Source organism: Haliotis asinina, chromosome 3 (genome assembly GCF_037392515.1).
Source record: "Haliotis asinina isolate JCU_RB_2024 chromosome 3, JCU_Hal_asi_v2, whole genome shotgun sequence".
Taxonomy (NCBI): Eukaryota; Metazoa; Mollusca; class Gastropoda; order Lepetellida; family Haliotidae; genus Haliotis; species Haliotis asinina.
The window spans coordinates 60051833-60064828 of record NC_090282.1 but is presented as its reverse complement, the minus strand read 5'-3'; the positions used below and the strand labels follow the sequence as shown (position 1 = coordinate 60064828).

The window sequence follows — 12996 nt, the reverse complement described above, 5'->3', positions numbered from 1 at the left end:
CTGGGGGTTTTGTTTCCCATGAATAGACGCAATTCGTATTGATCATTGCGACACACATTATGGGGGTTCGTCTCAAAAACATTGAGGTAATTTTAACACGACAGGGACTGAAATGAATATAGTGCTCTGAAACAGATGCATTAGTTTAATGTAAGCTAAACAGTTTTGTATACGGCCAAAATGTTCACTGGAAAAGCAAATATACAGAAAAAACACACTGAGCTTGCCGATAGGCTTGTATCTTGGTAAGCATGTACTAATACCATTACTAATTACTAATTGAATATCTGGTTGGAGTCACACGTCTGCATATCGAGAAACTGGCTTGGTAGCACACTTTGTTACGTCTAATTCAGTTGGTATTCAATTTTAGTTGATGCTGTCAAACCGTACATAAGTGCTTATATTAAACTTCTTGCTTTCTACAGAGCAAAAGGTCGTTCGTAAAAGGTCTGATCCTTAAAAAAAGTTGAGTAGCATACTTGCTAATATACCACCCTGGGGATCGTTTTGAAAGGGGTATCATCCAACTAGTCACCATACACAATATAGGACAGGTCTCTGATATCTTTACTGTGAACAGCCCACAGGCTGATCGATGTTTGGCGGAACGGTAGGCGCGGCATAGCAACGTGTAAACAAAAAACAACTGATAACACATGTCACGCATGTACACTCTATAGACGGATTGACCTGTGTTTGAGTAGTGACAGACCCATTCATATATACAAGGTTAACCGTCTGCTCTACAGGCAATATTCAGCAATATGTTTAAACTTCTTTCTAATTGATCGATTTACTGTGTGAAACAGAGTGATCCAAACATTTATTTAATGTATTTATCTCTCATAGTTCTCCAATACTCATTATGCACACGTACAGTAAGGTACGTAGCGGGACTACGCAACTAAATGCGACATATCGTCATCTTGGAATGTTGTACCAGGTCACTACATCCCGGTCTATATCTGCACTTCGCTTGTCTCGAACATAGTGATACGTCGTATATAATGATTTATTTCATAGCCATAACACTATATAACTGTCTATATCTGCACTCCTTTTGTCTTGAATATAGTTAGCTCGATATATCGTTAATGAATGGTTTATTTCATGATCATAGCACTATATCCCGATATTTATGCATTTTTTTTCTCTCGAACTTCGATTAAATCAGCAAGCTTGGGTTTGCTCTGTAAGGTCGAGATGGGCAGTGTGTACGCTGACAATCAGAAACACTGGTTCGAATCCCGACATTGGTTAAAACAATGAAACCAATTCTTGATAAAGTTTCAACATTGTTAGTCCTTGTGAGAAAGACATTTCCGACAGAGATCCGACAGAGATCCGACAGAGAACACGTCTACGGTAACCCATGCTGGTCGGAAATGGCGAATGACGGTGGTCAGACTCGAAGACATGGTTGATAATTATCATCGCACCCAAATAGCGTAAACCGATGCTCATGATATCAATCACGTGATTGTATTGGCCAGACTCAATAATATCCTGACCAGCATTATATGGCTGGAACACTGCTGAGTGGGATTAACAAGCAAGGAAATATCGACACATTATGGTCCCTATGAAGACTGACAAACACTAAACATCCATTTGTTTATTTCCTCACAATATCACAGACGACACAAGATATATCTAATATCATAATATCTAAATTGTAAACATGACGCAAACATTAAAGCAACTATAACATAACAAGTAACATCCCAAAATACATATTTCATATAACACAATGCTGCTATGCAAAGGTACAAAAATAGAAAAGAAAACAACAAAGTAACAATAAATATAAACAATATTTTCACAGTGAAAGTCAGCAATGAGAAAATGTAACATGCAAAATGTCGCTAACATACTGAGAATATATACGCAAGGTTTTTCTATACATTTCTACACTTTGATCAGCTTGATATTTACATGAATATAGTGTAAACTAATCAATATTATGACGTAAGTAATGATCCAGTTTGACAATAACTTTTAAAAGACAAACCATGATAAATACTGAAAATGGCATATAAACAGGTATTTGAAACATCATGGCTACCCGGCAATCACAAAACGTTACACATTTTCAAATCTAAAATACATCGACTTGACTTTACGCACTAGCTTTGGCACAACAAAAAGAAAAGGTAATTTGGCGCGTGGGTATCTTTGGCTCATCACTTTTTGGGGACGTCCATGCCATCTCTATCATTTGTCCCTTCAGCATCACCTTCAGCACGACCTTGACCTTGACTTTGACTTTCATTTTCATCATCGACACTATTGTCCGTAGGACTCGCGCGTGCAAAATCAACAGACTCGGTCGAAATCTCCCTCGCCGCTGCAATATCACCATCATCGGCAGGGTAAAGCTTTGGTCCTTTATCTCTGGAGGATGACCTTGAACCTGACTTTGTCTGGTCTTGTAGAGAAAGATTGTCATCTCCATCATTGGCCGCTTGAGAAACATCTTCAGAATGACCGTGACCTTGGCTTTCACTTTCACCACCGACTTTATTGCCTGTAGACGTTGCATTCTCAACAAACTCTGGGGAAATCTGTCTTGCCGTGACATCCTCCTCCTCCTCCTCCTCATCATCATCATCACCACCACCACCACCAGCATCTTCGCCGCTATCGTTGATACTTCCAGAGGCATTCCTTTTCCGGTGCCCTTTGTCTGACCTATCAGGCATGACATTACCTGGCAGTGTTTGCGATTCGATTTTGTCTGCTTCAACGACATCTTCCGGGCTTCCGTTTGAATCAGTCTCCAGACTTGTAGGAAGATTCTCGACATCAGCATTGTCGACGTTGTTTGAATCTGCACCTGAGTTTGTGGACTCGCCATATTTGATCTTCTCAACAGCATCTCTGGCCTAACGAACAAAACGCATAAATTATTATCAGTCAATGGAACTAGCTCATACATCACTACGTTTCAAATCTCGAAACTTGAACATAAATAATCTGCAATCCAGCCAGATATAGAGTGAGCAAGTAGGTTTGGTTTTATGCGCATTTGGCAATATTCAAGCTATATCATAGCAGGTGGATACAAGAAATGGGCTTCAGACATTGTACCCATGTGGGGACTCGAACCCGGGCCTTCGGCGTGACGAGCGAACGTTTTAACCACCAGGCTAATGCCCCGTCCCTAATATAGAGGCTCCGGGTAAGATAAGCGTCTGTTAACCATTAATATACCCCAAAACTCGAAATATTTCTGGTGTACTGATATCCTGAACCACCAGACACCCTCAAAGATCTATCGCTGTACTCCCTATACCCATAACGTACTATTGTATAATAGTATATCGATTATATCACCCGTGAAGAAGGGGGATAGAAGTCGCCTTCAGCAACCCATACTCGTCGTAAGAGGAGACAAACGTAATCGAGTGGTCACGTTCGCTGGCCTGGTCAATGTATGTCATAGATCGAGGCTTATGATATTAATCACTGGATTGTCGGACCCAGATTTAGTTTTAAAACGCCTGTCATAACCTAATATTGTTAAATGCGACGCTAAACCACAAGACTGGTGAAGGTCCCGGGGTAGAATAGGCCTTCAGCAACCCATGCTTGCCATAAAAGGAGACTCAGCTTGTCGTAAGAGGCGACTAACGGGATCGGGTTGTCAGGCTCGCTGACTTGGTTGACACATATCAACGGTTCGCAATTGCGTAGATCGATGATCATGTTGTTGATCACTGGAGTGTCTGGTCCAGACTCGATTATTTACAGACCGCCGCCATATAGCTGGAATATTGCTGAGTGCGGTGTAAAACTAAACTCACTCACTCACTCACTAAACCACAAACAAACAAAACACCATAACACAAAACCTACCCATTTGTGCATGACCGCCGCTCCCGCACTCGCCTCCCAGACCTCGTCCAGGGAATGCTGGGACAAGATGGCGTCTGCTTCCATGAGCCGGTCGTGGCTCACACGTTCCGACTGGAAGTTTTCCATACGATTCAGAATGCTGGTTCTCCCAGTCCGGCTGAGTGTTCCACGCACATACTTCCATTCCTGGAGAATACCATGAGGGTACATATGATACAGGAGTGAGAGAGCGAGTATGGGTCCACGCATTAGTCCAGCAATATCACGGAGGAGGACACCGGAAATGGGCTTCACACATTGTAACCATGTAGGGAATCGAACCTGGGTCTTTGGCCTGAGTGACAAGCCAAAGCTTTTATAACTAGGTTACGCTACCGCACCAGCAGCTTCGTATGAGGGGTGGTGGGGTATCTTAGCGTTTAAAGCGTTGATTCGTCACGTCGATTGCGCGAGTTTTCAAAGCCCATTTTAGTGTACCCCAACCTGATATTGCTATTAGTGGTGTACATGGGTACAACTTCCAAAAGTTTCTTCATGGTATGAGGTGGCATTTGTAAATTTAGATTAATTCACTGAATTCTATTAAACACTTAAAATCACCATATAGTACTGTATGCTATATTTCGTGTTATTCTTCATGAGACTAGTGAATAATAGAACGCGTCGAGCAGATCTTTTGCCTCAGCGCCAGATCCAGAATACTTAAGATAAATATTTGGGACTTACGAATAGATTGCTTCTTCTCTCGCCCAATAGAATAAGGACTGCCACCATCACGTCATATATGACGGAACTGGGCTCCATGTACCCCCTTATCTCAAGCAACAGTGACTGGTTGAGACTGAGCACGTGGTTTTTGTACGTTGCAGTGCGTTGTAGATGCTGAAGGTGAGCCTTAGCCACCCTGATGTAACTCTTGAGCTCCTCAGCATGGTTGGATGTTTCAGCGTCGTATATAACCATTTCAAGGTATGGGACGAATTCTCTCTGTATGGCATCAAACAAATCTGCAAGTCAGAAATAGGTAAGTTGGTGAATTTAACGGTATTGCAGTAATTACGGCTTGATGCGTGAAGAGTGAGTGAGTTTAGTTTTACGCCGTTTTAGCAATATTACAGCAAAATCACTGTGGGGACACCAGAAATGGCTTCACAAATTGATTTTTCTGGAAAGCCCAAGGTTATACAGATCAGTGACGTCTACATCAGACGTCCATCGACAACAAGCCAAGGTTTATAGAAGGTGGGCTTAGTTATCAACTGAAGTCTAGGTATTGCAATTTATGGGAAAATGTGTTGACGTAAAGTACTGTGTATAGATAATGGTTAATATTGTGAACATTATATGACGTCAAACTGTGACGAAATCAAGTCTGATTGTTTTCAGGTTAAGACAAAAATGCCGCCAGCTAGCTCAACCATGATTGAACTCCGCTTGATTACTGACTGTTCTTTAGTCTGAGACACGCTAGCCTGTCCTCCGCCCTGTCCAGCTCCCCGGTGTCCGTGTGGACGAACATGGTGTACTCGTTCATCGCCTTGACCAGCTGATTTTCCGTCCCGGCGATTATGGCCGCCTCCAGCATGTTCTTCAGACGTCGGTCACGGGCTCGCTGGGAGGATAAAATACATATCATGGTCTCGCTTGGAAGCATTTATAAACGCTGGCTATTATCATTAAATTCATTTTAAAAGATATGAAATTAAATGAAATCCAATGTTTGTAAACTAAGACCTCGTCTTTCGGCACTTCCTGGAAGCATAAACCCTTACTACATATTATACTACAATGTATTCTCATTGCTGATGTTGTCAAAGATTATGGAACCAGGGAATCGTCTTCAGGGGTATACATGTATGTATAGAAACAGTTCTGAAAGGATTCTGAAGGTACCCGATAACATAGCCAAAAGCTACAGATTTTAAGTATGTGAACGCTCCGTAAATTTTTATATATCAACGCCAATACCTCTTTCTTCAAAGGCACAGGTTGAACTTTAACGATGAAATTGCACACGTTGACAAAATCCTTTCCACTTTCATTTTTAGCTCTAGCGTTGACTCTCAAGCATAGCCCCTCATCACTTGGCAGAACCACCGACAAGACTGCTTTGTTATCTTTGTAGACAAAATCAAGGGCCGATAGAGGGTTATTGGTCTTTGACGAAATCAGATTCGCTTGGAGTTCTGAACTTGGCGCTACCTTGAACATGAAATTAGCTTTACGATGTTCATTCGTGTAGGCTATTCCACCTTTGTGAGATATTGGAATCACTCCCATCTTGACGCCGAGTTCACTCTGTCCCCATCCAATGGCGGGAGAGAGAGGGGTCGGTTGCCATGATGGATCCGGTTCCTCACAGTGTACCTGAAGCTGACAGAGTAAAGATGCGCGATGAACCTCTCTGTCCACGTGTTTCACATGACCGCCATAAATCCTGAAAATGTACACCCCTCCTTTCTTGAAACACAACCGGAATGAATATGTTGACTCAATTTTGAACATAAACACACATTTCCTGAGTGAATCCGTATCCATGACAACCGATGGCTCTGTGTCGTCAGCTGGAGGAACCGTCTTCTCTGCTATGTGGTAATAGAGCTGAGGCTGGTTTCCCATCGGAAAGTCTATATCCACTCGTGATTTACCGTGGGTGGTTTTGAGGATGCCGTCTTTGTCCCTAGACATGCTGAGTCCCAGTTTAAAGAAGTGCCTGGTGAAGTATGGCATCAGCTGAAACCGACCACTGGGAACTGGCTTCTTCAAAAGCTGCCACTTGGGGTTATCTGGAACACAACTTGTTATAAGTTCATCAGGATTGGTCAGAAAGTAATAATCATCAAACTCATGTTCCAGCTTGGAGTCTTCAATCACTATCTCATCTTTCACTCGCGACGCCTCGGCTGTGGTATGGGTGATGCTCCAGAGAGGGTGGATGAGCCGCCATGCGCCGTTCAGGTTAACTGAGGTCCAGTCACCTCTAGAACACATCTCCCCATCCACTTCATAACCGTCTGGTTTGCAATGTCCCCGAATAACAGCACACTTAAGACCCGCTTTTCTGGAACAAAACGGATACAATACTCTTTATGATAATGTAATTCCTGATGCTTGTCACAAATACAATTAAAGTAAACTTGCAGTTATTGGTCGAAGTCAACTACTGTACTTATTCACATGGATAAAAACTACTTTACCACCATTTTCTAAATATCGACACATTACATTGATCACAATTTGATATATTTTGTCACAATCTAACGATAATGGCAGAAAAATGGCATATAGCACATACAGCCAGCTTTACAACGGTGGGAGTTTTTAACGTGTTTTGAGCATTGTGAAAGAAACATGGTTTGTGTCAGCGTGCAATACAATGTACTCCAAGGTGAAACTGAAGTGAGTTAATGTTTCAGAATGATTCTTGTGAAATAAACTTATATCGATCTATTTTACCCTCCAACACTTCAACGCAAAAATGACTGGTTGCCCTAAGCATCTGGTCCGTGTGCGAAGTATTTCATTTCACCTTTAAATGAATAGGGTTCGACAAGACATTACTTCGTCGACATCACCAGGAGGGTTACATGTAAACCTGTTTGTTGTTTATTACGAATTCCACTTATGATAAGCGTCTATCTGGTGTTATTGATTTGCCTGTAAAAATTACACGTACCAGTATGGTAAGTTTGGTCCCGCTGGTATGTACTATATATCATTGGCCAAAGTAAAATGAAGCTGATTCAAAATAATAAAACTGTTTCTATTGCAATATCTTACCTGCAACAGAATGCAAACATGGTAGAGAGACCAACCTGGCCTTTATGAAGTAGGTCAAGGTCTAATCTGGGAGTATGATTAATTGGAGGTTTCTGTTGAACACGGCGCTTGTATAAACCGTTCATGTTGATATTCTCCTCGACATTCCCATCATCGTCCGACTCAATACTAGCACCATCTTCAATTTTATCCTGATCACTGATTTCGGTAAGGTTGTGACCTTGGGTATCATCATAACCTTGCCCTTCAGTTTGACCTTGACCCGTGGTAGTCAGCAGAGGTTGCACGTAGGCACGGACGAGCCATACGAGTATAGCTCTGACCTTGAAGAGTTCCTCCTTGGATTCCAGTGTGAGGTACTTAAAGAGTCCATCATAGCTGCTCAGGGCATCGTCGGGGACCTGCTTGCAGATAGAGACACTGATTACTGGTCCAGTACTAACGCACAGTTTAATGCTGTCGAATCAGTAAAAAACAAACCACCTACCCATTCTAAGTGTATTATTTCAAAGTTTATTGGTAGTAACGGAAATATACAAAGGATCTTGTTTAGGTTGGTATATCATGATATTCACAAACGTTGACTTAGGAAATGAAAGGTACATATCAATATACACATGTGTTCATATTGACCTCCTAAGCAAGAGTTGTGGAGGCGGGGATTCGGATTTAACTGTGTCCGGAATGATCAGGTGTCGCTGTGTGCCTTGAACCTTGACTGGACACGGTGATAGAAGTGAAATGCTGTTTGGTATATCTGTTTCTATTAACGACCAAGGACAAACTCCTTCAGAAGTAGAGTACACACTTTCTTGGCACTGTCATTTATTACACGGTACAGTTCAAGATTATATTGAGCTCTATAAGCCAGCATAAGTCACTGCCTCGTTCCACAAAGCCTCACACTCTTGATCGTCCTCGCAAAAGTAAGTGAGTTTAGTTTTATAACGCTCTTCGCAATATGCCACCAATATCAAGGCGGGGACATCAGAAACTGGCTCCACAAATTGTTCCCTTGTAGGGAACCGAACCCGGGTATTCGGCGAGACGAGAGAACGCTTTAATCACTAGGCTACCACATTGCCAGGCCTCATAATATGACTGCTTTGTAATGAAAGTGCCCAGGCCTTACGTCACTGTTTGAAACTGGATGTTTGCGTGTGAAATAAGATAAAATTAAATAAATAAACTATTAAAACCATCCTCGATATCTCAAGGGTATAGTGGAGATTTATCGGAACGTATACCCTGGTGATATCGAGGATGCATTAAAACTAGCATCTTATGATTTTTGGATGGACAAACTCACTTAAGATTCAGGGATATTATACATGTTTTACAGTTTTTTTTGCAGAAAACAGATGCATCTGTTGTAAGGACAATGTCATGAGTGAGTGAGTGGGTGAGTGAGTGAGTGAGTGAGTCGAGGTATATACTCCTTCAACAGCGTTCATGAATATTTTAAAAATACTCTGAAACGTGTTCATGAGAATGTATCAGACACAGCAGGGAAAAAAATCAGGGACCCGATCCACAATGCGGGTATAGCTCTACGTCATGTTTATGACAAACCTATATACACAGTTACGATAGCTCGTAACATTACGAACGCTTTGTTGATCAGCACGATGTTGTATCTAAATGTACTGCTAGTGGATCCAGATCCTTAAACGCCGGAGATGGACATGAGGTAACCGCTGTTTGGTTCTGGTCCAAATTAGACAAGTGCGCACACTTCTCGTGGTCATATATGAATTTCTCGTTAAACCTGTGATATTCATTTACCCTGCTAGCCAGCTGGTCTGTCTTGGTGAAGTTTACTCCCCGGAGGTAGAGTTCCTTGCTTACGGACGGTGGTTCTGGAGGAGGGTAGCTTGGTGGTACCTCCCTCAGACCGGCCAATGTTTCACTGGTAACCTGCAAAAACATTAAAACATTTCTTACTTTCACGGTGCTCGTTCTAATAGTATATAATACATCAGGTAAAAGTGACATAAATGTTATCTCAAATTTATATTGCAATGTTACTTGACTATTTGGAATTTGTACGAAGTATATCACGTGGTAATATCAAACTCTTCGCTATTCAGCCACAGTGTTTGCTGGCGACTATCTGTGAACCGAATAAGAAACGGCTTTTTTCATTCCGATGTTTTTGGCACAGGTATCAAGTTGTATTTCCGGCCATAAGTATAGTGTTCAGGCGAGTAACGATTACGTTTGTAATCATTTTGTCAAATCCAATTTTCATTTGTTTACATTCTTTTGCCGGCTGTATTCAATATATTGTTCCAGGCTTGCATGACAGGTTCTTTCATTAAAGCTTTCCCTAAGTGTATGACTTATCGACGACTTACGTGTCGCGCTGGCCAATAGTAACACATGTGATTTTATTTACAAGGAACACTATTAATAGCAATAACCTATCACTGAGGATTAGAATTTCGTGGTTTCAATAAACCCGTGTGATATATATCACAACTGTAATAAAACTCACATATACCATACGGCAAGGGATAGCAATGTCAACACAACGCCCTATTCCTTTATCTATATCACATGGGTGGGTTGGACAGAACTCATAGAAGTGATCTGGGAATATGGGGCAGACATGAAAGGCAAAATTCTGCATATTAATCTGGTGTGTGTTTCTGTCTGCAATCAGACACATTTGTTCTTCGCTATCTGAAATGCGTGGAACCAAAATATGACATTGCCGTACAAGTAAATTCTTGATGGAGACATTTCCCGAGATGTATAAGACAAATAATAACTGGAAGGATACTTCATTTGAAGTACCCAGCTCACTTGGCTAGTCATAATGCTACAGGAAAATGCAGGTTCCATTTATGATATGACAATGACAAAATAACCAAATGTTATAAAAATACTTACAAATATATCGGTTAAACACACGCACTGACATATTGACAAGAAGAATACACCAACCATCACTACATACTGAAGGATGTTGTGTAAAGAATGTTCGTTGTTGTATTCATTGTAAAACTGCTCTAAACGGAGGTAGAGTAGACTTAAACTGCCCATATAGGAGAACTTCCTGTCCCTTCACCTTTCATGAATAAATGTTTAGGTTGAACTCATACGTCAATGACGTACTGATGCATAGGATTAAACTGCGCGATTTCAATTGCAAGCATTTCTTGGGCTATACAAAATCCACGGCCTACATTTGTAGCGATCAATATCCATTTAATATTGAAAAATGAAACTATAGAACTCTGCAGCTTATCGTTGGAACCGAAAATGGGTATAGAGTTTCATAGGAAAAGGTCATTCATTAGTATGGCGTTCTGGTTTATACCCGTATTTTTATCTCGTTAGTGTTTAACCTGACATACAAATGGTAAGGTAACTAGCCAGGTCAATTATAAACCATAGGGGTTTATAGCAGCAAAATTCAGTAACTCTTACCTCTTCAGTCTCCACCTTTAGATGGTTCTCAACTCTCTCCCTGGTTCCCATCCTGCTCCTGGGGGTAGAGGACTTCGATCCCGAGGGTAGATCTGATTGAGCAAGCTGCTTCCCATGCTGAGGTTTTGCCTGGTGCTTCACGGGCTGGTTTTCTTTGCCCTCAGGGATCGGGGACACGACTTTAGCACTGCTAGTACATCCCATCTTGTCCCTCTAACCCATGTCCTCTCTCAACGACCGTGCTCGTTGATTGCCAGGTACAGTCCTGGAGATGTTGTAATAACGGTTGCGAAGTGGTAGGGTACTGGTGCAAGATCTAAATTGATACAATCGCTGTAAATCATAAACTCCAGCTGGAATTGTTACTCTGTGTGTCTGGACGGGTTGCATCTAGATCATTCATGTTTAATGTGAAAATGTAACACCTCGCTACAAGACCAGCCGGGGTCAAGATGTTGATATATGATCACTGACACATTTCATTTGATCTACTGATTTAAAACATGCTATTAGATTTAAGTAGTTGTGCGTGTCCAGGAACTTCTCAATACCCGAGTGCTGATAATCAAGCCACTGGGCACTGTCTTCGGTGACCTGAACTCCATACATTGCGCACGAGAACAATTGGTGGCAGGTCGGATATCGGTGACTTGTGAAGAGGAAAATTCTTAATCTAAAATTCAACGACCTCAGTGTCATAGAGTGCTCAACATAGCTGAATACTGCATACTTGAAATACATAGTCTGGAAAAGGTATTATACTTTACCACCTTGCGACCGAGAAAATCTGTATCACGGCTCTGAGCCCGAGATCTTTCAGTATTCAGTTTGAATAATACGTTTATTTAAGTCTCACTTCCTGTACATAATCATATTGAACAAATATTTTGGTGAAGATAAAAAGTACAGAAACCACTCGTAAGGTTATGAGAGACTACTAAACTTAATAAAAAATGTAATCATACAGTATGTACAGACATACGAACGTATACATCCTAAGTGAACTGAACAAGGACATGTCTGCATACATAAATACAACAAAACGTTCCCACAAACATGCATACTAGCGTATACACACAGCAATACAAACACACATACACATGTACATGCAGACATGCAGTCAGTCAGAGGTGAATGTTAGAAAACGCTTGTTTATTAAGTATTGAAAGTTGATACAGTTTGTTTTTAATTTGCTACAAATCGAAAAAGAGTACATTTTTGTAGATGATGTGTTTTCGTTTTGTTTACTTTAATACCCTTTACGCTTTCAATAAAATCGATTCAATGTCCATTTGAACAAAGGGATAGTAGCAGTAAGCTCGTTGCTATGAACTCATTCTTTGACATACACTTACAATAGTCCTGGCGTGACTGTCTGGAACCAACGGGTACATCGGCGTGTAGAAAACTACATTGCATGACTCCAGTTGTCTGTTTACCTTAAAAGTGTGTTCCTTGTTCGGATGAAAAAGGCTGGTGGAGTGAACCAACAGAATGGCCGCTCTTGGCGATGTTATTGTGACGTCGAATGTCTGTTGACGTCATGGAATTGTGACGTCAAGTTCAAAGAGTTGTATCTACGTTCGTCACCACTCGTGTTATTTCGTGACAAGCCGAATACTACGTAAAGGTGCGAATGGGAACGAATGGTCTGTTTCACCGCAATCCGATGCACATGGTTAAGATTAAAGCAGGGTGCGGTGTGGGCGTTCTGAATGAACGGGGCGATGATCGTCGTAAAGTTAGATAGCTTTGTGAAATAAATTACTGATCATCTCGATTTGGGTTTCATTGTGTGTTTTTTAAAACGTATTTTCTTTGTAAAAAAGAATACAAATAAAAACATTTACAACATAAAACTCGAATTCTATTGTGTTGGGATGTGATAATCCGTCATCTGACCAACTGACTCGTAGTAGA

General features: G+C 41.2%; 1 protein-coding gene across 1 annotated transcript; it reads right to left on the bottom strand.

Annotated features, from left to right (window-relative positions):
• Nucleotides 1-1603: 1603 nt before the first annotated feature.
• Nucleotides 1604-11280, bottom strand: LOC137278251 (uncharacterized). The gene is made up of 8 exons (XM_067810474.1): nucleotides 11077-11280; nucleotides 9427-9558; nucleotides 7642-8042; nucleotides 5830-6922; nucleotides 5308-5473; nucleotides 4588-4868; nucleotides 3862-4047; nucleotides 1604-2888 (listed from the first exon to the last, which is right to left on the bottom strand). Exons 1-8 carry the CDS (start codon nucleotides 11278-11280, stop codon nucleotides 2187-2189), a joined length of 3165 nt encoding a protein of 1054 aa, XP_067666575.1. The 3' UTR covers nucleotides 1604-2186.
• Nucleotides 11281-12996: the final 1716 nt, after the last annotated feature.

Bases quoted from the DNA above. Each gene is read 5' to 3' on its own strand.
- LOC137278251 (XM_067810474.1), bottom strand. From the start codon at position 11,280: ATGGGATGTACTAGCAGTGCTAAAGTCGTGTCCCCGATCCCTGAGGGC. The intron at 8,043-9,426 runs GTAAATGAATAT...ATCTGCAAGCAG, and splicing joins CAGACCAGCTGGCTAGCAGG to GTCCCCGACGATGCCCTGAG. The intron at 4,048-4,587 runs GTAAGTCCCAAA...GGTATTCTCCAG, and splicing joins AGAGAAGAAGCAATCTATTC to GAATGGAAGTATGTGCGTGG.